General features: G+C 43.9%; 1 protein-coding gene across 11 annotated transcripts in view; it reads left to right on the forward strand.

Moving 5' to 3' along the window:
• Positions 1-27229, forward strand: part of RASAL2 (RAS protein activator like 2) — a 163765-nt gene that overhangs the window by 42345 nt on the left and 94191 nt on the right. For 3 of the 11 annotated variants that reach the window (XM_039555793.1, XM_039555799.1, XM_039555795.1), the window contains exon 1: positions 15955-16851. The exons of 4 other annotated variants lie outside the window; for them this stretch is intronic. In XM_039555793.1, the coding sequence (XP_039411727.1) occupies positions 16257-16851 (595 nt within the window). In that variant the 5' untranslated portion in view covers positions 15955-16256. Of the gene's footprint in view, positions 1-15953; positions 16852-27229 lie in introns of those variants that run through there. 4 more of the 11 variants (XM_039555796.1, XM_039555800.1, XM_039555794.1 and 1 more) reach the window with 2 other exon arrangements.

Below are 27229 nucleotides of genomic sequence, written 5' to 3' on the forward strand. Positions count from 1 at the left end.
GAGCTGTCGTATCAGGACCCCTGGCTAAGAGAGTTTCAGGATGGATTTGATCACCTGAGTGCAGTGACATTTCTGCTGCCCGTTCAAGTGGACATGTTCTAGAACAGGCTTACCAGGAAAAGCATCTCGTTTAGTGGCAATCCTGCAGCACAGGTGTCAGCAATATTCTAAATAAATCTGTTCTGCATTTAGCAGTGCTGCGTTCTTCTCTCATGGAGCCGTCAGAATCCTGTCTGCAGAAAGGCTTTTAATATTCTTTAAAAAAAAAACCTAACAAAACAAGAAAGAAAAAAATCAGTTTAAAAATAACGTGGTATTACCTTGTATGTTCATTGTTCTTATGAACCTCCTAGCCAGGCACAGAACGTTGTGTGCTATTTCCTCTGCAGACAGATAATTGCAGGAGGGAGAGGAAATTGAGCCACGTAAAATAAAAAATTTTAGCAAGCTCCTATTTCTGTTTGCTGGGAAACTTAATATATATTTTCTTTTAAATATTTTTTTGCAATAATGAAAACATTTTAGCCTCTCAAAAGCAAAGTTGGATTAGTAATAAATCACTTTGTCAATAAATTGTATTGCCTCTGAGGGTACCTTCTATTAAAAGTAACCTTTTTCCTATTTTCTTGTATCTCTATCTCCCCTTCAGTAAGGGACTGCAAGGAAGCTGCTTGTATTGTTCCAGTCACTTTCCTTGTGGGTAAATCTGCAGTCACTTTCTGACATGACAAAACACTAATTATTGCTGCTGGTGTAAACACTGGAAGTGTTTGGGTTCACTCGTCAGTGTATTCTGTTGTTATTGTGATTAAATTTGTAATCCTGAGGGTTGTTATCAGATAACAGTAAGAGAATTAGTTTAGAAAATGCGGTTTCCAGTTTCAGTTTTAGTAGGGCCTGAGAGGAGATAACAAATTAGGTGATAGCTTAGGTAGTAGGAAGAGTGAATTTAAACTGAGTTTTGCGAGTACTGGAAGTAACTCTGGGGCTGAAAGTTATAATTAGGCTAGCCAGAAAAAATACAAACATTAATTTCCTGCTTGTGCCTGTAGATTTTAAAGTTTTAAAAGTCCCTGTGTGAAACTTTTGCTGTGGCCAGGTACTTTCTGGGGCAATCACAGGCAGCAGCCAGCTCTCCTTTGAGCTAAATTCGGCTTTTTCCTGAGTAAGTGCTTTAAATAACTATCCTTGCTAAATTGCAGCTTTCTACCTGTCAGATTTCCAGAGCTGCACATCAATTCTCAAGTGTGTATGGCGAGGTAATGGCAGCATTAGACCTGTCTGTGTCAGAAGCTGCTGCACTGGAATCTCTTTGCTGCTTCTTTACTCCTTCTGGAATCTCTGGAGTTAAGCTCTTGAGATAATGAACACATGTTTCTTCCTTCTCTTCCCTTGCCCTTCCTCTCTCAGTCTTGTTTCCCCTCTTGTTTCTGGCTCTGTGTTTCTGAGCTTTAAATGCCCATTTATTCATCCTTTAGCAAGGCACTGTGTTGTGTGTCACTATCCTCTTTTGTATTGCTGCATAAACTCTGCCTAATTTAACCTCTAGTGTAGTTTGTGGTGATTGGCCTCAGTCATTTTACAAGGAACCCTTGCATTTAATTGTATTGCATTAAATAATAGGAAAAGAATGTGAGAGCAGTGATTTCCCTTCCCCCTGCCTTTCTCTGGCTTTGGTGGGATTACCCAGAAATTGCCACCTTCTGGTTCATTCAGAAGTTCCCTTAATATCTATGTAGTACAAAATCTAGAGATCTTAATGATAAAAGAGCTGCAGCTTCTATTTTAATATTCTCTCATTGCCAGCTTCAAAAAGAGAGAATGTAAGTTGGTGTTGGAATAGAAATGTTTTGCATTATTGAATCTATTGAACTGTGATTCATTGGCTAGTCTAGTTATAAGAAGGACTTTCAAAAATAGACTGAAAGCAGAGGTGCAGGTGGATGAACTCTCCTGTTCAATTCAATGATCAATCCCTGTAAATGGGAATGGAATGGATATGGACTATTCAGCTGTGAAAAGTACAGTGACTACAACAGGAAAGCTTGTGTGATTTAATCCATTTATTGGCTGTGTTTGATAGTTGTTGCATGGGAAGAGCAGAGGAGAGTGAGAGGGAAAAGTAACTGAAAGAACCCAATAGGGTAGAAGAATGAAGGACAGAAATAAACTCAACTTTTTTTCCCAGTGAATGTGACAAAGATTCTGAATAAGAAATTGATGTGCAATCATCTCTGCATAAATCATGCACTATTTCTGGAAAACTTCTTGCAGACTTCAAATTCCACTGCAGACTGATTAGTTAACAAAGGCAGTTTAAGAGGTGTCTGTGTCCTCCCACCTTTCCTTACAGGTTCCTTTGATGAGACACTTGAAACTGTGGAATTGTAAAACCAGAAGAACCAAAGTGAAAGGTTTTGAAGAGCTCAGAACAACCAAGTGCTCCTACAAGGGCAGCTCACAGACAGGGCTCCTGCAGGGTACAACAGCCCAGTGGGAGCAGTGGGTTTGGGATTTCCTGGCCTTTGCCTGTACTTCTGAGATCCAGTAAATGTCAAGTTGATTCTCTCTGGACTTCACAGACTTAGTTATCCTCCTCTGTCAAGATGACCATTGCAGCTTTGCAAAGTCAGTCTCTGCATATCTGAATTTCCACCTAAACCACGAAGAAATGCTAAATTGGGTGTACGTTCTACCCTTCAAATGTGGTTTAGTGGTTTGGCAGGAAATGTGAATTTTTATTCACTTGATAACAAAAGCTGTTTAATTTAGGTTATGAAGGTTTGCAGAGCGGTTGGGATTTGGGGGGAAAGTGTTGGGAGATCTCGTACCCTGTCTTGTGAGTACACAGTGACTCATGGTGCTGGCTGTGGGAACAGAGCATTCCACTTCTCAGCTGCTTGGGGAACATCGTCTGTGGATGATGGGGAGCAAAGAAAATAGAGACAGAAGAGCTCATGCCTTCCGTGCATCAGAAGTACAGCCTGTGCCTAATCTTCAGTGATCCAGAAAGGAAAGACTTGAAATGCAGACTCAAAAGAGAGCTTGTTAAGGTAACTCTTTATATCTGAAGACTGTATAAGGGTTATTTTACATATCAACAACTAAATTTTTTTTGAAGTGTAAAAGCAACTGTATATTTACTGTAGGGCAGTAAATATCTGTACCGTTACCAGCTCTTCTCAAGCACTTTGGTATCAGTGATTTCTTGCTCATCTGTGAGAGTCCGAATCCGAAAGTTAGATGGCAGATGTGCGTCCCATGGTGACGTTGCTGTGTCTGGTAGATGAATTTATCATAGAATCCCAGAAGGTTTGCGTTGCAAGGACCTTAAAGCTCATCTTGTCCCACCCCCCTGCCATGGGCAGGGACACCTTCCACTGTCCCAGGCTGCTCCCAGCCCCATCCAACCTGGCCTTGGACACTGCCAGGGATCCAGGGCCAGGCACAACTTCTCTGGGCACCCTGTGCCAGGGCCTGCCCACCCTCACAGGGAACAATTCCTTCCCAATAGCTCATCTAAACCTGCTCTCTTTGTAAATAAAAGTTCAGGGAAGTTTTATATAATACAAGCTGAGACCCAAGACTTCTTTCTAGTTTAATAATTAAATATTCAAAACCTCTTTGTTGAAATGGTTCTCTCAGTGGTCCCAGACTGTCTTGCCCACTTTCTCTTCTGGCTCCTGTGTTCATCTGGTGTGAGAACTTCAGAAGTATGTTTGACAGGCCAGGTAAATGCATTAACAGATGCACTGAAAAATCCCCCAGACCAAACCACATTTATTAAACTCTCAAGGTGATTTGTTAAGGCTTATCTTGGGGATTGGCTTTTTGTATTTAATTGCAGCAAATTATATTCCTTGAGGGGTTTATATTATAAGGAGATAAACTCAGATTTATTCCCCCTCCTTTTTTTTTTGTCTTCTTTTACAGTTTATTGCAGAGTAATATTCAGTTTTCTTCTGTCACTTTTCTAGACAGTTGAGAAGGTAAAAGAAGGACTTGATATGCTTGACAGCTTTTCAGACAGGAAGAACTTGGTTTTGTTTTGGTTTCAGTTGTCCCTAAAGGTGTGTTTGTACAGGGTGGTGAGTTTGGCCCCTGTTGCTGGACGTCACGCCAGCTGCACGGTGGTAAAACCACAGCAGCTTCTCATGGGTCTCAAAACTGTGTGTCAATCCCAAGCAGCAGCACCTTTTAGTCTAAAGCTGTTTGTGCCTGGCACTCTGATTGGGGTGCAGGAGGACCCAGCTGCTCCAAAGCCAGAGCCCATGGCATTGGTTGGAAAGGACATTTTTCTGTGTGTTCCATCACCTTTCCTACTTCTCCGTGCCTGGTGTGAGCAGGAGAAGCACTAACTGGGTCCCTGTGTCCCCTCCTTTCCCCTACATCAGGCTTGCAAGCAAGGAGAGAGTTGTTCTGAGCTTGGGGATCTCTTCCTTTCATCCTTCCTTCCTGTTTAACCATCGTTACCCCAAAATTCTTCTGGCTGCTGATGGTCAGAGAAGAGACTATTTTGCAGGTGGCTTGGCCAGTTAGTTTTTGGTCCACAGATGAGAAGTGTAGGAGGAGCTTTAGTGACTCTAAGACCTGACCTGGGTTTTCCTAGTTAAAAAAACCTGGATGCATTAGTATGGAATAGAAGTAAACAGAATAACTCCAATTTTGCACAGGGTTGACTTACAGGGCTTTTTCTCTGTTTGTAGCATTCCTGGTGTTGGCGTTGTCCTGCTCCGTCCTTGCTGGCTGTGAAGTGAGGAGGGAACAGGAAGCGAGGACCTTGTGTTCATCTAATGAGGTGGTGTTGGGAATGCCAAATTCTGAGGATTTCCTGGCCTTTCTTGTTTTTTCTGGAAAGAAGAAAACAAAACTTTAATAAGACAAAAAATAAAATCCTTGTCTGTCTGCCTCTTCCCTTGCCACTCCCCACCACTTCTGCCTTGAGCACCACCAGCCTGGGATGGGATGTTTCCAGGCTCTTTTTTGAAGATATTTATAAATAAGTTGAGGTCCATATGTTTGTTTTTTCCCAAATGATTTCTTTACTGTAAGTCATTGTATTTCTGTGTAATTGATCTATGCGTGGCAACTTGCAACTAGGGAGGGAAGTCGCAAAAGGGTTGGGCCTGTGCTGTGCAAACATGGAGAAAGGAAATAAAAAAATAGTTTGACAATAACCCTAATAATGACAGCTGGGGAGAGCAACTTGTTAAAAAAAAAATACAAGTTAAAACGAACTTGCCTTGAAACAATAAGAATAAATGGGATGCATAACTGTTACGGATTAAAATAGAGCAGGGAGTAGAGGGTACAGATTTCTCTCCTCTAGCCTCAGCCTGCCCAGCAAAATTTGGCTTATAAATATCCATAGATCAAGGAGGGCAAAGACACTTTAAGATGTGAGTATTTTTAGCAAGAAGGAAAAGCATTTCGGCAGTGTTCCTTCCCATACGTTGTGGTTATAAATCCCGTGATCTTGGTGTGCCTCACAACAGATCAGCATTTCAGGTTCGGTGCCCTCAGTGCGTAGATTCTGTTTCCAAACACAAAAGGGGGGAATTCTCCTAGGTTTTTTACGTGCTTTGGGAAAGAGGAGAGGGAATACATGGCTGGATGTGTGCTGCAGGCAGGAATGTGTGGTGGAAAGATAGGAGCCACAGCAGGGCAGGGGGAGCGAGTGCCCTGCCGTGTCCCACGTAAGGAGATTAGGTTTAAGACTGCAGCCTGGATTTAGCAAAAATTAGAAAGGATAATGCTGCATTAATTCACACAGGTCTAGCTTCTGTAGCACAGTGACAAAACAAAATAATAATAGTCTAAAAATATAACCCTGAATAGAAGAACTTTCTCCTCCTCCTTTTGCCCCGTGCTCCCTCCTCCCTTCGTTTCCTGCTTGGGCACCCAAAGTTGGAAACTTAGAGTGGGTTTTGAATGGGATTTTTCTTCCTCCCCCCGTGCCTTCATATGAAAAGAAATTCTTTTTTTTTTTTTTTTTTTTTTTTAAAAAGCCTGTTTCTGTAGCAGTGACTCAGTCCTGCAGTGCCTATCTGCCTTGTGTCAGGCATGGGGCTGTCTGGGGGAAGCAGAGTGTGCACATACCCAAACCGTGAGACAAGCTTTGAAATTGCACCAAGTGCACTCGGAGCATCAAATGTGCCGGATCACGCTGTGATTCCAGTAACAGCCAGAGCTCTCCTGGCTCCCAGTGGGAAAGTGGTCATGCTGCTCGAAAAGGGGAGAGAGGCCAAACTGCACATTCGTTTGGATAATTAGGTAAACAGTAAATAGGAGAAGGCCTCTTCTACTCAAACTCCATTGTTTTTTCCTGAAGTTCTATATTTAGATTTGGCAACCAGATTTATCCCAATGGTTGGTGTGTTGTTTAAACAAGGTCACACTGATGTGTGTGCGTGTTTATCTCTGCTTAACTGGATTGCTTATATGAAGTAAAAATACCTCCGAAAATATTATGCAGAGCTCTTGAAAACTTGTGTACTCGTGGCCCAGAGCATATGGTCTTTATTAGAAAATAGATGCAATTATTCACGTTTGGTTTTGCAGCTTGAAGTCCCGAGGGATTTGTACATAAAACTGTGGAGATTTGATTACATCCTGATTTTATGTCTCACTGGTATATGAGTGTTACATATGCGTAAAAACCTTTTTATAAGGCAGAGATTATAACAAGTTCCTAAGTGAAGCCAGACGGGTGCTGTCCTGTCTGTTGGAATTGGAATACACATGCTCATTAATTTAGTCTAACTCTGGTAGTTGCTTGTGTCTTTATAAAACCCAGAGTGCCTTTGTGTTTTATATTTAGAGCAAATATTCTGGACTTGTTGGCAGGTTGGCTTGAGACTTCAAGGTACAATTTCAGAGTCAGACTTTATTGTTCACAGCAGTTCCATGCTGCTTGGTGAGGATGGAGCACGGTTTACTAACAGTGCTAGTGTGGTTTAGGTAAAAATAGCAAATATCAGCTCATTTTCCCTTTTACCGATGAAGTGAGAAAACAACAAAAAAAAAAGGCATTTCAGAAATGTCAACTTGAGAGGATTTTGCTCTAAGCAAGAGCATGCAGTTCTGGGGGTGTTTGCTTCCTTTGGTTTTTTCATGGTTCTGTTAAACCTTTTGGTTAAATTTTTTTGTAATGAAAATAGTTGAGAATATATATTTTTTTAAAAAGATTGCTGAACAGTGGCTGTCTACTGGAAGTGCTGCTTGCACAGACTTACAAATGGGACTGTGCTCCATTTGGGAAGGATTGACCTCAGAGAGAGGCCGTTCTGGTCACCTGGTGTTCACACCTAATGAAGCAAAACCAGTCATTTTGGAACTTGAAACAGAAGTGATCTCTGGCACCATAATAATGAATGAAAAGGCACAAAAGAGATGAAGTGCTTGTGCACGGCTTGCTGGAGGACAGGGCTCCATGTGCAGCTGATACCCACAGCAGTCCTCAGGATGGCTTTGGTGGCTGGGGACCCTGCCTGGGATGCAATGGCTTGTGCTTGGTGCAAATCCTTTTTCATGATGTCCACTTCTTTGTTTTGTCCTGTAGTGAGGAAGTGAGTGCACGTGTCACAAATTAGTTCCTTAAATAGCATCTGAAAGAGAAATGATCTTCTTTCTCTTCCTCCCTCCTTCCTCTCCCTTCAAAGGCTGAAATTATTCTGTACCTTTCCCTTTTGGGGAGAGCCTTTTTTCGTACATTTGAATTCCTGGGCCAGAGTCAGCGTTAGGGCAGACAGGCTCACCTCTCGGCGATCAGGCGGTGTATCACGAGCCATGTCCTCCGCTGGACATCTGTAACTGTTCTTTAAAGCGCGGGCACGCAGAGGTTTAGTCAAAGAGGGCGTGCTCCCTTCTGTCCCCGAGCCCTGTGCTGTTTTGGTGCCTGCAGGTCACCTTGCTCCATCCCTCGGCTCTGCACGCTGTTGCCAGCGCTGGGATCTCCTGCAGGCCTGGCGCCGGGCTCGCAGCAGGCCCAGGCTGGCAGAAGGTGCATCTTCATTCCAGCGCTTCAGCACTGGCCCTGACGTGGGGCTTCTGCACTGATTCGAGGCTGTTCCTGACAGACAGCCTGCGGGGAGAGAACTCTGCTGGTTAGAAGGTCATTTGCATTTTGAAAAAGCTCTTTTTTCTCCCCCAATCTCTTTTTTTTCCTTCTCTTTTGGTTGTTTCTTTCACTGCTTTCTCTATGCAGGGTGTAGTAGTGCTGCAGCACCTGGAATTTTGCACAGACCCTTTTCCCATGCTTCTCCTAAGTGTTTTAATTTCAGGCTTTTGGCATTTTGAGATACCAGGATGTTTCATCTTTCCTCTCTGGAGTTTATTTCTCCATTTAGATGAAGGTTTAATCTTTAATTCCAGATGTCACTGATTTGTTGTCAGCCATCGCACTTTAATTTGCTGATATTAACACAACATTCTGATGGGGCTGCAAGGTGAGTGTTAGGATAGTTCTCATCCTGCTCGAGGAATTTCCCTACCTAAATTCAGAGCCTAAAATAATTCTGGATCTGTAAATTCTTCCTTGTGTTTTGTTGTGTGCCCAGCTCTCAGTGCCCGTGTCCCTGGCTAATCCCTTAATGCTGTCTAGGGACGTGGTTTAGTGGTGCACTGGGCAGTTTTGGGTTCAAGGTTGGATTCAGTCTGCAAGGTCCTCACAGCAGACAGAGAATTTCTTTTACTGCTGGTGTTTAGATGGTAAATGCAAGGATTTCATTATGCACGTTGCTAAAGTTCTTTATTTATATACACTGTAAGCGTACACTCTCCAGTGATTTTGAAGATTGTTGTCAATTAGCTGGTGGTTATCTTCTGCTGCTAGTTGGCTTTACCATGGGATTTCCAGTGCTTGAGAAGCTTTTAAAATATATTTACATTTAAAAATTTATTTGCAAAACTAGTGTTGTGTGGAGGAGTTGTTGATATAAAGATAGTTTATTCACTCTAAAAAAGGATAAAATAAGATAATAAATAAATCATACATTAAAAAAGAGGAATAAAATAACAGTTACAGCAACTAATTAAAAAATATACAGAATGAAATTATAAACCCTGCTCCTAACATCCTTGGTGGAGAGCTGGTAGGTCTTATTTTTGCAGCAGTCTGCAGTGAGGATGTGTTACTTTCTAGTTATACAAAAATAAAGGCTGGAAAGTTCTAATAAATGCACCTGCTGTTTGGGCATAGTTTCCTAGACCATTTTTGGGATGTTTATCCATTAAGTTGCCTATATAGTATAACTGTATTTCCTCTCTTAGTAGTTTAAGCTGCAGTTGGTTTGATGAGCAAAACGATCCCATCTAGCAATAAAACTGTGTTTTGCTGGTAAAACCCTTGCTTTAAGATTGCAGCAGCAATGATTTTTTCCCCCACTCTCTCCACAAAAATCCCAAACGCTTCAGTTGGGAATGAAGAGGGGTGATGGGAAGTTAATTCTGCCTGCTGAAACACAAAGCTATTAAACACTGAAATGAGCAGCTTGTGCATGATATTTCTGAGGGTACTAAGCCCAACCTGTAATGGTGATGAAATGGATGTCACACTGGGCATAAGTGCTTCTTGCTCTATGTAGTCAAAGTCCATATATTTATATAAACATACAGATTTGTTTGTGGAGTTGCACAGGTTGCCAGTGAAGTAGGCCAGTGCAGCTGTCTTTCCTCAGGGGCTCAGGTTGGTGATGTGTGGCTGCAGAGGGTTTCCTGCCGGCCGGAGCTCCCTGCGCGTGCCAGGGGCTTCACAGCTCCGCATTAAGGCCGCGGAGGAGCCGCCCCTGTGGGGGCAGCTGTGCCACAGGCTGGGGCCAGGGGCTTGCCTTCCTCTCAGAAATCCCAAAATCTCTGCAAATTTCTGAGCTCACTCACTGCACACAGGTCATTTTGCTGCCAGGCCTTTCCATGCTGCAGAGCAGTTTCCGGACCGTTTACCTCCAGGCCATTCATTTATTCATTTATTTATTTAATTAATTATTTATTTATTTGCACCAGTGCATGTTGCTCAAACCCTTGGCTGGCTGGCCTGGCTCGCAGCTGTGTGTGGGCTCAGCCTTTGCGTGTGCCTGGCTGGCTCCTAAATGTACATTTTTATGGCCCTTGAAACTTGGCACGGGCTGTGTTTGGTCATCAACAACAACAACAAAAGATTGCTAGTGAAATTAAAACCTGGCATCGCCATTCTGCAGGTTTATTCGCAATGTATTGAAATGGGATTTTCTTGCTAACATTTCCTGGCATCCATCCAAAGCCCAGCATCTCATAAATTTATATTATCTCTCTGCTCTGCTTAGTTGACAGGGCTGTAGCAGCTTCTCATGCAGATCACAGGAACAGCATGGAAAAATGAAACCAGGAGGCTTTCACGTGGGGAGTTTGTATCAGCAGAGAAACTGTAGCGGTTTTGCCAGGGAATTAGAGGGCAGGAATCACTGAATGGGTCACGTTGGAAGGGAGCACAGCTGGTCATCTGGTCCCACCTTCCTGGTCAAGCAGGGTCATCCCAGAGCACAGAGCAGGGATTGCATCCAGACAGGTCTGGGATATCTCCAGTGAGGGAGACTCCCCAGCCTCTCTGGACAATCTCTTCCAGTGTGTGGTCACTGCACAGTAAAGAAGTTCTTCCTCATATTCAGGTGGAAATTGCTGTGCATCTTGAAGAGTTTTCAGTACCTGCCATCAGGAACTAGACCATGGCAAAAGCAGAGCCAAGTCAGGCTGCCTCGCCACAGCTGTGGCTGTAACAACAGGTTGGGCTTGGAATCGTGGGGCAGGGACAGCAGGTGCAGCCTGCCTTGGCACCGAAATTCAGGTGAGGGAAATGAGGTCCTCTGTGGCATTTAAATGCTCTGTTGTCACCATTTAGCTTGTTCAGAGGCACTTCAGTCTCAGCATAGTGATAGTGGAAACAGCATATCCTGATGTATCTGGGACAGGTGAGCTTGCAGTGTGGTCACTGGTAGGCTCTGCCAGCTCCAGGCTTGGGAGAGGCACACGTGGGAGCCTTGCTCTCAGGAGCTCCAGTTCGGGCTCAGTAAGGGATCTCTGGCTTCCAGCCATGCCAACTCTTAAGCCTGGCTCTTCGAGTCACCCTAATCCCAAATGCAACAATTTCTAAGGTGCTGTTTCATTCCTCCTCTGTGTAACTTGTAAACATTAATTAGCACTAAATATTAAGAGGTCGAGTAAGTCAGGTGCACTGATCTGTGCTGAGCTGAGGAAAAGTCATATCCACCTGCAGGAAATGTTGCAGGGGGAAACAGATGCATCTTGGTGATAGGAGATGGGAAGGGGATGTTAGGTCATTAATTACTTAGCCTTGCATAAACAAAACTTAATATTTTGAGAAGTCTCTAATTTAAAGGGAAGGAAAAATCTTTCATCTTCTGTGCTATTTAACTACATGTCAAGTTGGGTCAATTGGAAAACTTTTGTGTTCATTTCTGCTTTATATATTGATTACTCCTCCATGAGCTGTTCCAATGCACTGAGCATCGGTCTAGTTTTAAATGGGAAAAGAGCTGAGGGGAGCTAGACTGCTAAATCGAGGATCCCTGACCCTCCCTATTCCTTCTGGTTTCTCTGGGCAGGATACAGGGTGCAATTTGATTCACTTTTCTACAGGTTAAAGTTCATTTGATGGCTTGAACTGGGATCTTCTCAGAAGTGGTATTTGCTTTGCCTGCTGATTTTTTCAATTAAAAGAGAGGACTTGATTGAAAACCCAAGCATGGTGAATAAATGTTCAGGGTTTATCACGAATGTTGGTGGTCATGTGGCATTTTGGTTTTGGTTTTTTTTCTTTTTTAACTCTCTTCTTTCCCCTTTTTCCCTCTATTTCTTGGTAAAAAAATCTAAAAAATGTGAAGTTGGTAAGTTTGTTTGGTCCAAAACCCATTTAGAATGGAGCAGTTCAGTCATGGGAGAGTGCAGTTCATCCTTCTTTACAATATAAGCTATGAACTCAAGTTTTACACATTATAGTGCCTTTACTCAAGCACTAGACAGCTCTCAGAGAGCAGGCAAGCATTAAACATTAATTTGTAACATCAGAGCCAGGTTCTCCTCCTTCCAGATGCTTGGCAATGGTGCATTTGGGGTTTTCTGTGGTATTGCTTTTTTACTTTTTTAATTGGCTGCTAGTATTTATTAAACAACATGCTCAGGGAAGTTGCTGAAGCTCTGTGCAGTGGAGCTGGGTACTTCTTCCGGAGAGCTGAATGGTGGAGAGCGGACTTCCCACACAGGAGGCCCTTGCCAAAGATTTATCTTCATATGGTCGGTGCAAATGTAAGGCTGCTTGTGTATATTTTCTGTGAAATGTTATAAAGTTGGGGAAGATTGTTTTCCCAGGACAGTCTTAAAGCTGAGATACAGTTACATTCTGACATAGCAAATCTGCATTTTGTGCATAAATTCTGTCAATATCTAGGAGCAGTGAAATATATGCTGTTAAACATGTCAAATGTGATGATTAAGTGACTGGATTGTTAGGAAGAAAATAGTAATTTTCTGAAAAGCTAAATGAATGATTTGGCACAATGAAGTGCAAACACTACCAAAACAAAAAAAAAAAACCCTGAGGAAGATGTGCTAGTGGAGAATCACGTTTGTAGGCAGTTGGTATTAAAAACAAGAGTGAAAATATTTCAGATTTTCTCAACTTAATTGACAAACTCCTTTCTTCCCCTGACATTATTTTACCTGCTGACAGCTGCGTGGGTGGCTTGGCACGGCTGGGGATCTCACATCACTAACACAGTGGCAGTCACTGCTGTAAGCTGATTTCTCTGTGATACTGAGACTCTGTAAATGCTTCCCAGGATAAACTGCTGCTCTGGAAGGACTGGACTGGAGCCTGAGTAACTGGACTGCGGATCAAGGATAAAGTTCTGCCTTCTGAATCACTCGCCTGCGTGTTCTATGGACACAAGAAATGCTGGAGCCACTTGAGACCAGTTTTAACTTGGTGGCACTGGATTAGTGTAGACAGAGGGGTTTTTTGGACATCATCGTTGCTACTGACGATGTGTATAAGGAAGAGAGAGATCAGTTTGACTCGAAGCCCAGGCCAAAATTTTTAAGTTAGCTGTTTAAAAGAATTGTCTTATTGATAGACTAAGCAAACTTGTGTATCAGTGTTTTTATGTTAATAAACATGTAAACCTTGTCTGCCTTTTTAGAAGCACTTTGAGAAAGACCCTTTTACCCTCTGTAGAGTACACTGTGGAACCTCAGCCAGGCCAAGGGTAACTTTTCTTTGATCATGAAATGTGGTCGTCTAAGCAGTGGTAACATGAAATAAAAAGTGAAATCAGAAGTAAAAAAAAAAGTAAAAAGCCTTGTCAGTGTTACTCAAACTTAAACTAAACTGTGACTTTGATGTTCTTGGGCTTCACGTAGAGTGCTTATTGAAGCCTTTCTCTGTATTGTTAGGTCTGTACAGAGCTGTGGTCCAACCCCTGGCCACACCAATAAAAATAGTTTTGAGTAGCAGTTAACCCGTAACTGGTTTTGCACGTTGCTTCGTGCTGTAACTTGAGACGTGGTTAATCTTTCTGTGTGTTCCCTGGCTGAAAGGGGTGGTCTGTGTGAGTCAGTGATCAGTGTAATGACAGCTGCGTTGGGAAGGGGATGGAGGGATCTCTCTGTACCGTCAGGTGATGAAAAAGGAGGGGAGAATCCCGGTGATCATCTCTGTCCTCATGCAGAGAGCAGTGTCTTGCCTAAAGTTCCGTCCTGTCCAAAGTGCTGTTGTGCTGAATCCCTGCCTTGGTGCAGCTGGGCTCACATTATCTGAGCTGAGTCACTCCTCAGTGGTACCAAGTGCTCTCCAAGGGCTGTTTCAAGAGCAGGGTCTGTGTGGGTGCCCAGCCTGGCAGAGATCGGCAGGAGTTACAAAGCACACTAGAAAGCTGCAGCAAGCAAACCCAGGAGGGCTTCAGCTCCTGCACCGTCTGCCTGCGTTTTCTGTCCTCCTGCCCTTCTGTGCTCCCAGCCCAGAACGAGATGGCAGTGTGTTAGCGGGAACTTGTGCAAGCACGGCTTGCAGAGCTGACCAGAAACCTACCTCACCTTCTCAGCTTTCCCTGCTCATTATGGCTTGTGCCACTGGCGCGAGCCACATTGTCATCCATGGGATTTATTCATCTTTACTTCTGACGTTCCATAAAGCCTGCTTTACCAGACTGCCTAATTCAAGGCATTTGGCCAAAGCACTGCTGCCACATTAGCAGCAAAAGGCTCCACCAGGAGAAGGAGGACTATTGCTGGAAGGGGTGGGAGACCCAGTAACAGCAGACCCAGTTAAAACTGGGGTACTCAATACTGCTGGGCTTGCCTCAGTCTTGAAAACGTGGACTCCAGGGCCTCAGGGGATAACAGCTACCAGCAATAGATGAGGATCAAGTCAGGAGTTACTTTAAAGAACTCATCTGAGCCCGTGGGGCCAGATGGGCTGCAGCCAAAGGTGATCAGCAACCCCTGGGATCAAGAAGCAGAAGAAAAAAGCCAGCTCACTTTTTCCTGGTGGAGTCTGTGTCTCATTTTCACGGGAGTATCTCCGTGTTCATTGCTCCCTGTGCTTCCTTGAGTCTTCATTGCTCTGGATGGAAATTGTAGCAGAGTTGTGGTATAGGTACATGTTGTCATTCCAGACTTCTGTCCTGAGCAGCATGATGTTCACAAAGCACGAGAGGCAGCGTCAGTATTTGATGCAGAATTTGTGTTGCAGTATCTGAGCTGTTTCTGGGGTTATTTGTTGTGCCTTCTTGAACACGGTCATTTTTACATAGTTGCTTCTGTTGTTTTGGAAAAGTCTAACTCACTACTGAATAAAGAAGTTATTTTTTTATTTGATGGAGGTTTTAGGGTAACTCCCTCTCTGTTCCAGGGAGCAGTGATACCGTTTCCCATATATACACTTAAGTAAGGAAGTTTTTGCATCTGCAGCTGTCGGGAATGTACTTTGGCTGATGAATGCAGCCTAGCTTAAAGGCGAGATCCCATAGTGGGTCAGTTAAGCTTTATTGGTCTGCCAGAGCAGATTATCATTTTGTTTAACCAGAGAAGTAGTTTTCATTGTTACTTTATTGCCAAGGGTCTGTCAGCGTTTCCATTATAAACCCCCTATTTTCAGGGATTTGAGTAGACTTGAGATTTAAGTGTTCTGGTCTAAAGCTTGGCAAGCCTGTTCTTAGTTCACCAGCGGATATTTTCTTTATGAGATTTTAAAACAGTCAGCTGTTTCTTAAATTGTAGTGAAGGCAAGAGGGCTTTTTCCTCTTGGTTGAACAGATAGGACTGGTTTTTTCCATCTCATTTATTGCAACTAGATTTATAAAAAATAATCCCCTATTCTGTTGTTTAAAAAGGGAAGAAAGGGGGAGGAGAAAAAGGAGTATCTTCCTGCTGCCCTGTTCTGTTTGCCGTGCCTCAAACCCTTCCCTTTGGCCTGTGTTTGGTGAAGTCCCACCCACCCTCTCAGTCCCTTCTCTCCTCCTCTTTGCTTATTTCCCTTCAGTGTATTTACACTCTCACTGCATTGAGTTGCAGGGTTTGCTCTCCTTGCTCCATTCCTCCTCTTCGCTTTCCTGTCTCGTGCTTCCAGCACTCGATTCTGATGAATCTGCCTGTATCATCTATCTCCAAAAGGCAGCTCTGAGATACTCTTAAGTGATACAAAATACCTGTAGTAAATAGAGACTTTACCTGTATATAGTAATATACTTTGCTACTTAACTGAAGAGCACGTGCATGACTCTTAGTTGAGTACTGCAGATTTTCAGTGCTTTTCTGAGACGTTGCTGTGTCTCTAGAGCAAAGTACTTTTGCATTCCTTTTTTTTATTTTTTTTTTTTAACCAAATCTTTAATGTAGACTGAAAAAAAGTGAAGTGTGATTGGCACAGAACGGCCCTGTGGGTTTTCATGGCTGGGCTCTTTTAGTCATTTCCTGAGAGCTTGGTGCAGAGATGTGACAGCCCAGGAAGCAACAGCAAGCTCAGCAGGGCTTCATGTGCTGTTAGAAGTCGGTGTGCTACAGGTGAGGGCACGTCCTTCTCGTGGAGATGTAGGAAATACCCGGTTCTGGGATTGGTGCTCAAGGTCTCTAGGAAGAACCTCTGCTGTTTTGCAACTCACAGCCATGAACAAAGTAAGTGGGGATGTAAAGTGGTGAGTGAGGAACTACGGCTACGTGACCACTAAGCAACAAGGAATGTAAGTGAAGCGCCGGAATCCAAAGGGTAGAAAATGAGTGCTTTCAAAAAGCATCACAGTCTCTCTCCCAGGACCTTCAGGAGGTCTTTGTCAGAGCAAGATGCTGGCACAGCTGCCCTGAAGGACTATCATTGGTACCACCGAATGAAAAGCAAGAAGCTGAATAAACAGATGAGCTTGGACTCAGAGAAACCTCTCGGAGCGTACAGGTGGCAGACACATCCTTGGCTTCCCTGGAGGGTAAGCAAAAGAGAGGGCTCCTCCAGTTTGGAAGGGGAATGCAGTGACCCAAATCTTTCCAAAAGTTCTGCGAGCGTGGATGCTACCAGTGGTGACGATCTCCAGGAAGAGCCACCCAGGACGCTCTTCCCGACAAGGAGCAGGCCGTTGCGGGTTCCCTTCAGCCGCTCTCTGTCCGAGCCCGTGCCGCAGCCCAGGAGCAGCAATGCCAGGCCCTTCCTGCAAGCCGGGCGCTCGCTGGACGCCGAGCAGCAGGGCTACTTCATCCGTGGCATCTTCTCCTCTCTCTCAAGTGGCTTTTCAAAGATACTGGGCCGAAAAGGGGACCCTGCCAGGGAGTCCATAACCGAAGGGACAACAGAGGACAATCGAATTGTTTGGAGCGCAGGTAATGAACTCACTTTTGTTTTGTTCCACTTCTGTTTGTGTAACAGGTGAGTGCAGTGAGACATACGATAGTTGTTTAAGCTGTTTCGTAACTTGGCTTTATTAACATGACATTGGTGATGCTCTGATGTTCTGTCTTGATTTTTAAAAAGCAGCTGAATAAAAGGGTCTTTTCCTGATAAGGGAGTGGTATGAGATGTTTTGGTGTGTGCTTTAGAAGTTGGAGGTCCCTTTAAAACAAGCATCAGCCGGTGGTAGCAGTAGCGTTTCCTTCCCAAGTGCACCCTGTGTGTGGTGTACGCAGTCCTGCAGGCACAGTACCCTCTGTGGTGTTGTGCTGCCTTGGTCGACTTATCAAGCCTGCTCCTGTCAATGAAGTACTTGGGAGAGAGAGAAATTTAGCTGTCTTTTAAACAGAGCTCCAGACAGTGGAATGGATCTAGTTCCTCATACCAGATTCTCCATTTCGTAATCAAGCAGCTGAATTGGTGTCTGCTCTCTGGTAGATGCCAAGGACAGCCGTGTTGCAAGGGATTGCAAGGGATTGAGGTCAGCAAGATGCCAGTCTGAGATTTCATTTAAATCTACCCTGCTGATAACAACACTCTTAAGGCAGGGTGGGAAGAAAGAGGGAGGGAAAGGGGATACACTTGCCTTTTTCCTGAGGCTTTTCTGAAACTTTCTAGTGGGCTACCCAGCTTGAACCCGGTAACTGATGATGCCTGGAAAAAAATCCACCAAGTTTAAATTTGTAATGAAACCAAAAATAAACCTTCCTTCTCCCCAAAACCTCAGCACTTTCCAGAGTCCTCCAGATTGTCATGTTAAAAACCTGGTAACATCTGGATATGGTTGAGGCTGCTGGACAAGTCATCAGTATTCCAAAACATTCAGCAGTACCAATGAAAGAAGAATATACTATGTCTGCAGGGGTGTTCAGTCTTTCAGTCCTGGTGGAATGTCCCTGACAGGACTGTGTTTGCTATTGCAAGCTGTCACGTTGCTTGAAAACAAAAACAAATGACCAAAAAGAAGAAATAACTAAGAAGGACTATATCCGTTCAAGCCTATCTATTTACAGTCGCTGATTCATTTCTCCAAGACCTTTCTCAATAGGAATTTGGCTTGATGATGCTTAATAAATTGTGTGGAACACATGGGGGGGAAAAAGAAAGTAACAGAACTCCTTTTTTTCCTTTTTCTTTTGTGTTGAGGTCTTCTCATTAAGCAGTTGGTTGGGGTATTTTTCTCTCCTCTGTATTTATTCAGATTAGGAACAAAGGTTTCTACTACAGGCTCTCACTGTTGTTGAGACCTTCTGGGAAGGTATTCTGTGTGATATGAGCATATTGGATCAAAATCCCACAGTATATGAAGGGCAGAGCATCCTTCTTTCCTCTGTTCTGGTGCTCTTTGATACCAATGGTTCTCTCCTAAGTATTGCCAGTGGCTGCATTATTGGGATGCTTTGCTTTTAGTAGTGTGTAAAGTAAACAAAGGAAAAGTATTATTTGTGGGAAGGCATCACTTGGTAAATACTTTGTGTCGGCTATGGGACAGTGACGGGGCCTTTTGCCTCTTTGGGGTGGGCCAAACCTCTGTCTGAGCCTGCCAAAACTGGTTTTGCAAAGAGACTCACAATTCAGGAACTGAGAGAAAAACAATGGGTCTCTAGATTAAAAGTCAAACTCTCTCGAGGGAGGAAATTGTAGCTGAGAAGGTGTTTGGGGAAATAAGATTGATGAAGTCACCCATAAAATCACTTGCAACAGCCAGGTCCTGCTTGGGCCACTTCACAGGAAAACAGAGCTTTTGGTGGGATGGACAAACGACTCCATGGGGTTTCTTTTCACCCCTTGCCATCACAGACGTTCAATGTCTGATCCCTCAAGTAGGTGACAGCTTGTGTTTAACAGAACCAGTTCGCCCTGTAAGAGGTGCAGCTGTGTGGGATACACAGTCAGAGGACAACTCATTGCTCTCCACTGGTTTTATTTTTCCTTAAAGAAGTGCTGCCTATGCCTTAATTAGCTGGAGCTGCTGGGCAGAGGCTCCTGCCCCGTGCAGGACTGTGGGCTGAGAGCTGCTAAAACAGTGGCAAAACTTGTGAGCTCCTGGGGTTTAGATCTGAGGTCTGAGGGAAGTGACTTGAAGAGAAAAGGGGTGACAGAAATACATATCTGTCGTGTTCTTCAACCACAGTCGAGATGCTTAGAAGGGATCAAATCTTGTGTTCTTCCAAAAACCACAGGAGTTTAATTCTGTGGGGGTCACTGAACTGTCCACTGACTGTTTTGGTGCTTGGGTGGGCAGAGAGTGTCTTTCCGTGCCTAAAGTCCTGTTTACTGTTCAAGGAAAAACCCAAGAAAATGAATGTATTCCTGTCCATGAGAAGCAGAACTTGTTAATCCTCGTGCAGCTGAGATCTGTGGTAAAAGTGCTCAGGCACTTAAACTAGGCACAGGATGGTGTGAGACATGGGGTTTCTCCAAAGTATGCAAGCAGCTTTACACGGAAAAGCTTCATCAAAAGTCCCCCAGGAAATTCTTGTCACAATGACTGAAACCCGAGAGACCTTTTTTGTGTTGTGAAATCCACAGTGGGAGAGGCATGCTTTGGACTTGAACCAGGAGAACCCAGGGGTGCACGTTCCGTCTCTCTTCTGTCCAAGGAGCCAAGTCCTCTACTTCCACAGCCTCACTCAATTAAAACTCTGAAATGCTTGGAGGTTATCAACTTTTTTTAAAAGTTTGTCTTTCCTTCTAATGCTTGCCTGGCCTCTTGTGTTTTGCTTCATCTCTGTGACGGAATTGCAGAGGGGTTGCCTTCTTCAGGAAATGCTTAACTCCCGAAAGAGAACCAGTTGTTTTCATGGCAGCTTGAAGAGGGAAGTGGGATTTAAAAAGAAAAGAATAAACAAGATCTGGATAAATATTTTCCAGTTGGTCTCACAGTCTAGGAAGCATGTTCAGACACTGTTTCATCGGTTCTTGGCTGGGGAAAACCCTCCTGGATGGACTCACTCATCCTCTCAGGCGATGAAAGGATGCTGAACCCCGGGAGAGCTGCGTCCTCCGGCTCTGCCCAGAGCCCTGGCGAGATGCAGAGGCGCCCCGGCGTGCATGGCAGGCTGTCTGCATCCTGCTGCAGCATGGGTTTGGGGAGGAAGGGCACAGATGGAGTGGACAATTAGCAGGAATAGCAGAGCTCTCTCCTGGTGTGCTGTGTGGCTGTGCCCAGGAGCAGCCTGGGCTGGCTTTGGGTGTGAATGAAGTGCTTTTGGTGTGCATCTGCTGATTTCTAACCACTCCTAGAGCCAGATGTTTGGAACCAGCATTCCCACTGGCATCTGTAAAGCCTGAAGGTAAAAGGTCTTTTACTCACTTTTATTATTATTTACTACTTAAGAAATCTAAGAACATATTAATTTCTAGTAAATTTGTCAGCTTGAGGAAGGAGAAGTGTCATTCTGATAAACTTGTTGATTGAGAACGTACTATGACATGGGTAGAAGGAAGATAAGGAAGGAGCTATGCAGGCAAAGCCTTGGATACCAGGGCTGTGGGTGAGCAGCTGCACCTGTTCTTATTATTTCTGAGTGTTACCAGTGACCCTTTCACACTCTTGGGAATGGGTTTGTGAGAGGGTTCTCAGATAACATTTATTTCACTGTTGCTTATCTGGATCTCAGGGTGCTGTGCGTTTAATTGTAGGCTGATGACAAAATAATCCTTCAGCAGAATGCCTTACCTATATCTTCCCTGGATATCTCTGTTTTGGTTTGAGGGGGTGAGGGTAAACACTGATTTCTTTTATTTAGTGTGTGTTTAGTTTTCACAATTGGCCCCTTGTTAATATTTTTATAAAGACAATTCTTCAGAATTCCTTCCTCCTCTTTTGTCGCCTGGATAAAAATATGTTTCTCCAGTCTTTTAATTTTGATTTCAAGCTTTCATTCATTTTACAGAGGATTTTTTGTGCCTTGAGTGAGAGAGAATATTTTATATCCTTGCTTTTTCAGAATTGTTTGGGGGTTTTTATTATTCACTACAGGTATTTGAACTCTGTGCTCTTCTTAATATCTTTACAGTCTAGGTTTATTAAATTTTATTTCTTATATATTTCCATATAAACTTATCTAGACATTTGTATTTTCCCATTTATAACTCAAAACCGAGACAGGTCCCTGTTCAATTTCTTTCAGCAATTCCCAAAATACAAAGCTGTTTCTTCCTGAGTAGGAATTTAGTATTTATTACTCACTGGAGCAGCTTTTCTGTATTCATGTTTTTAAAACCACTTGCTCGTTTTAGAAGCCCTTCTACTGACTCATGTTCCTCCACTCCCAAATCTCTTCTCCTCTTAAGTAGTTTATTTTTGGTGAGGTTTTTATTAGGGAAGTTTTACACAATTGGGCTTATTCATGTGTTCCTTTAAGTGCTGTACTAATGCCTTGTGCTGTGAAACCTGATGTTGTTGTTGAAAGGTGTAGCCTTAATGTTCAAACTCCTTCACCTTTAATTATCAGAGCAGATTCAAGATAGCTGCTTGTACAAAATCCCTTGTTGCATTGAACTGTAGGTTTGTGTAGTTATAAACCTGAAAATAACACATTGCTGTCCGGTTTCTCTCTCTTTTTTAAACTGTAGTGTGCTCTCGTGGTAGTAAATGTTGTGTTAACATGGTATATTTGTGATTACAGGGGTGTGGGGATGCACAGGGAGCATTGCTGGCATTTGGCAGCTTTAAGTATCTCTTAAACATCCCTCCCCACTGCTTCCTTTTGCCTGGTTCATCCCAGGCGTTGTAACGTTTAATGTGGGCAATAGGCTAGCGCTGTGCAGCTGAATATTTATGAGCCCAACACGAGATAATTAGCCATAATATCCGAAGCCAATAAAATTGTGCTTATCTGATTTTAATTCCATTTAACGGATGGTGTCTCTGTGCAAGTAGTTGCGGTCACTTCAGCGTTGGCTGGTGATTTCCACGCATTTAGTCCCCAGACCACTTAGTCAGAACCAAAAATTCACACTCGGTGGGATGAATGAGGATGTTTCTATTTGTGAGAGCTATTTCCTGACTCATGAAATCATGGCAAGTGAGTGGCAGGGTGTCACGTTCCAGGTTGCTTTTTGTCGTTTCTGTGGTCGGTATCCGTGGGGCCGTCGGGATGATGTGCTTCATGCTGCTCGTGCGGAGGAGTCTGGCAGCTGGCGCATGCAGGAATATTATCTGTGATTACCTTGATCATGAGAAATTACTGCGTGGGAATTATCTTAGGAGAGGGTAATCGTGTCCTGGAGACGTCTTGTCTCCTGTGTTTTCTTTGCAGGGAGAGAGGGGTTTGAAGAGATGCAGCTTTCTTAGAGGCAGCCAAAGAGTAGAAGTGTGGAGATTAGGAGAAAGGGCTCCCGGTGAAGTAAAGCTCTGGGGTTTTGGTGGGAGAAGCTTTTCCTTTGATAACAGGCCAGACAGGGTCAGAAAGAGGTGGCTGGAGGAGGAAAAACAGTCTTTGCTTTCCAAAGGAGAAGCTGTGTCTGCAGCGGGCGGATTTGGAGTCTTTGACAAAGCTCTGTGTTCCAACGGTGGAGCCTCCAGAAAGAGAAGCTTCAGCTGCGAGACCCAACGGGGAAGGATGTCCCAGAGGGCAGCAGGAGATGCTCGTGGCCCAGGGCTGTCTGCGGGATGTCAGCACCTGCCCCACAGCCCAGGAGGGGCCCAGACTGGTCCTTGCCAATCCCCTCGAGGGGTCAGCAAGCCCAGGCTTTGTCAGTATGAAAGAAACTGTGGTAGACTCTTCTCAAAATTCTGTGTTCTTCTTAAAGACAGGCCTAAATCGCAGCTGCCAGAGGGTACAGAAAGGGGAAGTGTACCCAGTGGTTCGGTTCCTGCTAAGCTTATTTGACACTGGAAATGGGAGCCTTAACTCTTCCTGACACACATACATTTGGGCCTTGCAGGGAGAGGGTAAGTTCTGCCGTGGTAAAATTTTCTTCAGGCAAAGCTCCCTGGTTTGCATTTCCACAAGTGCTGCCCGTAATGGAACTTGGCGCGAGATGAGAATCGCCTGCGTGCTTACAAAATGAGCGCTTCCTAGGCACATTGACCCTTTTTTCCTTAAAATAACAAACCCGGAGGAAAGTATTTGGGTTTTAGGCCTTTGGTTTTTTTCCAAATAACGAATGGTGCAGATTTGCAGTGCTAACAGTATGTGATTTAGGACTCAAAGCAATGGCATTTTATAAGTAAACATGTGCAAGATTATCTCTGTGCACTTATTTATCCCATTACTTTGGTATAGAGTTACTTGATTGCTTGCTTTAACTAATTAACTTGTATTATCGTTCAGCCTTATGCTTTCTGTGGTGATACGTTCTCTGTGGTAGTTACCCAAGAGGCTCTTTAGACTCTTCTGAAATAAATACTTAAGAATCCTGTAAAACATCACTTGTTTAAAGGAAGCTGTTTATGTAAACAATAGGCTAATGCATGAAACTCTTGACATGTTAGCATCGAAACCAACTGTCCCCCAAGTGGTTTTGTTCTTACTCTGAGGAAAGCTGAAGCTCGACATCCGGTTTTCTGTGGGCGAGAGAGCTTTTTACAAGTTACGGGACCGCTTGTTCAAATGAAGTTAAAAAATATTTCCTACGAAGGTGACAAAAAAAAATTACTGAAATAGCTTCTTAAGGAAGCTCATGTTTTAGAGAGCAGGCATTCTCTCTCTTTGTCCCTTATGGGGAATGAGCTAGTCATTTAAATCTGCACTTGGTATAGAAGATCCTTCTCAAAACACAGGCATTTAGTAAGGACTAGGGGGTATGGTTTTAAACTGAAAGAGGGCAGGTGTAGTTTCCATATTCAGAAGAGATTCTTCCCTGTGAAGGTGGGGAGGGCCTGGCACAGGGTGCCCAGAGAAGCTGTGGCTGCCCCTGGATCCCTTGAAGCATCCAAGGCCAGATCGGCCGGGGCTTGGAGCAACCAAGCAGGTGTCCCTGCCCATGGCAGGGGGTGGAACAAAATGATCTTTAAAGTCCCTTCCAACCCAAACCACTCTGGGATTCAATGGTTCTGTGAAAAACCGCTCGCCTGAAAATTGCTGCAGAGAGGAGCCAGATGAGTGACAGTGATGTGTGAGAACAGGAGTGAGCAAACGCACTTCTGCAGTCAAATGCGTTTATTTGTGTCAGCTGTCACCACACATCGCTACCGATGCTGTCTGTAGGTTTGAGACTTAGGGGATCAGAATTACGTGGGGTTTTGAGGTTTGAATTCTAGTTCTTGAGATTTGTTGATTGTGCAAAGACCTCTGATTCTTTTTGCCCTTCCTTGCCACAGACAAATCCCTCTTTCTAAGAAGTTAAGTGCAAGAGAGTACCCTGTCAAATGCAATGGCAAGTTGTAAACAGACCTGCTTATTCATTTTATGTCTGACTTCAGCTGCTTTTGCATGTTTTATAGATATTGAAGAGCTTTCCTGTATCCTGTACTCTGACTCTACTCCCAAGTAAAATCTTCTGAGATGATCAGATATTTCTGTGATGATGGTATGGTCAGAGTTTTAGCTGCATCTCACTCATCCTAAGATGAGTTGCTGTCTATTTTCTTCTACTTACGTCTATGAATTTACAACCCATTTTCATAGAAAAAAATAGTAGCCCTTTTGATGTAGATACCCTTAAAAGCAATTTTCCTCTAACAGTCATTTAGTAACACAGATGCTTTGGCAGGCAGGTTTGGCAGGTTTTGACAAAGCACTACAAAGAATCTGCCGAACTTTAAACTCATGCAGTGTGTCTCCATCTACCTTGTTTTTCCTGTTAGCTCTGGCTGCACTTGTACACAAGAAGAGGCTTTGTTGGCAGCACAGATCCAGGCAGTGCCACTGAGGGGGAGCTGCCTGTGAAGGGAAGAAGGTGAACACACAGACCCAAACAGCTCCCAGTTGCCTTCAGTTACCTCCGCTCACGCAACGCTTTTTTTAACATTACTGCTGTTGTATTTTGGCTGTGTCCTGTATAAATAGCCTCTCTCAGTAACCAGTTCCTCTGCCAGCTTTATGAAGCAGTGAATCCTTGCATGCCTGATGTACCATGGTGCTGCTTTTGCAGGCTGGGCTGGCTGAGAGCATGGTGCTCAGCCAGGGGAGGATTTGGGCTGCACTGCGGTGCGTTGTAGGTTTCCTGTCAGCTCTCCTGTAGCTGATAAAAGGAGCATGGTTCAAGCCACTGATGTCCTCTATGGCGGCCTGTTCCTTTACTGAGGTAGTACTTAAACAATAATGAAACTTACTCTTACAGAAATTAGGACAAAGTTTTGAAAACGAATGAGGAAGGAAGGGATAAGTGTTCAGGCTGTTGTGGCAGAGACAAATCATTGTCTCCATGTTGGTTTTCATTATTTCCAACTGTGACTTCTGCCCCCACTTGCATATGCAACAACATATGATAATTTGGCTCTTCTTTATGGCATCCCAGTGTTAGGCCTGACCTGTGTCAGTAAAAGCCTTTCGGTCCAGAAGATTTGGTTGGCAGCACCGGCATCTAGGAGAGTGTTGAGTACCCTGGCAGGGTGGCAGGTGAGGCCCCTGTGCCTTTGTGGGGTTAGGCATCAAGAGGTTTGTGCATCTTTTATATGTCTTTTTTATACCTTTACTATTAATACATAATCTCAAGGAAATGTCCGAGGTGGTCACCCTGGTCCTTCAGCAAAGTCAGAGTATGTGATTAATGCTAAGGAAAGAGCGAACCTACATATGTCAGGAAAAGGTGGTGCAAAGTTCTCTGTCTTGGCCCTGCCCAGGCAAATCCTGTTCATGGCCAAAATCAGGCTGGTGCCCTCCCACACATTCGAGTGCTGGTGGGCACAGGCCAGGGCTGGGGAGCTGGGACTGCTGTGGGGTCTGCCCAGACCCAACGCAGCACTGCTAATGAGGTGTTCCCCCTCCTCACACAGACGTGACTGCTGTGTTCCCTGCTTTAGCTGTGCTAACAAGGTGTTTTCAGCTGGTGTATGCACAGCAGCAGGGAGCCACAAAACCTGCCCGAGGAGCTTGTTATTATAATGACAGTTCCTTAGCTCCTGCTCGGATATACTCTAAAAGGGGAAGACTTCTTTCCAGGAAATACGTTTTCCCTTCTTCATCGGGGAGTTTCTTCTGAGCTTTCCGTGAATGCTTCATGCCTACAAGCAGAAGTGGAGGTCCTTAAATATAATTGTAAAATGCCATTGGTTTTTGTTTCTGGGGGAAATTGTCCATGTAGAGCAGGAGTTTTGAGTTAGTTTGACATAAGACATGAATGGCTCAAACATATCAATTGAAAAATTTGTGTTTGCACAGGAACCAAAACAATTTATTGGGTGGGTATGTGGCATCTTGTAGAGCCAGCAGCCACCAAGTGCAGGAGCCTGGCTGTGCTGTGCAGCATGTGTGCCCAGACTTCCGCCACCTTCCTACTGTTACTGTGGAAACTATAATTTCCACCCTGGCCCTGAAACAGGGGGTTTCTATCTGCAAAAGGGGACAAGGTCTGCAGATGAGAAAGAAATACTCCTGTGCAGTATGAAGCCAGCTGGGGCACTGACTGTACTGGGTTTGCATGGTTGTGCTTGATGTGGAGTTCCATATTCAAATGGATGTTGATGTGTTTGTTGTCATTTTAATGGTAAAAATCCAGGTGGGTGTGTTGTATATGCACTTAGACATATGGACCTGAGGAGACCTGTCCTGAGAAATGGAAGCTAGGGAACGCAAGGGAAAGGAAAACATCCTTAGAGAGTCGGACAATTCTGAATTGTCAGGTACACAGATGGAAAAAAGTGACAGTGTAAAGGCTCATCAGACTCCCTCCCTGCCCCCGACTGGCCTGGCCTGAATTAAAAACACATACAGCAATCTCCACTCTGAATAACTTCTGCATGGCTATATAATTTCAAAGAGAAATGCTTTCAGGGTGATGATAGGTTTTGTCTACATCTGTAATGTCTCATTTGTCTTTGGATACCCAACAGCCTTCGCTTTGTTTATTCAGAGCTAAGCAAACATGAGGCTGAATGTACTTTTCAATGATCAATGTAAATCAACTTGAAAAATGGAAATCGTTACGAAACATACACACACGTATATATTTAGCGAGGTTTGCTAGATTGATTGCTCCTAAACCTAGAGCTTGGCTCCTCTTACGTGCAGGGAATTCACAAAGAGACAGCCATAGCCCAGGGACAGTGAAGTGTGGTCACTGATGGATAAAATAAAATTCAAGTCTGTTTGCATTTTAATGGATTTTAATCACATGAGAGTTTGGAGGGAAAAAAAATAGATTTTTTTTTCTTTTCATCATTTTGTCTGATTGCTTCAGGGCTAACAAAAGTGGTCC

This window comes from Corvus cornix, chromosome 8, assembly GCF_000738735.6.
Source record: "Corvus cornix cornix isolate S_Up_H32 chromosome 8, ASM73873v5, whole genome shotgun sequence".
NCBI classification, from domain to species: Eukaryota; Metazoa; Chordata; class Aves; order Passeriformes; family Corvidae; genus Corvus; species Corvus cornix.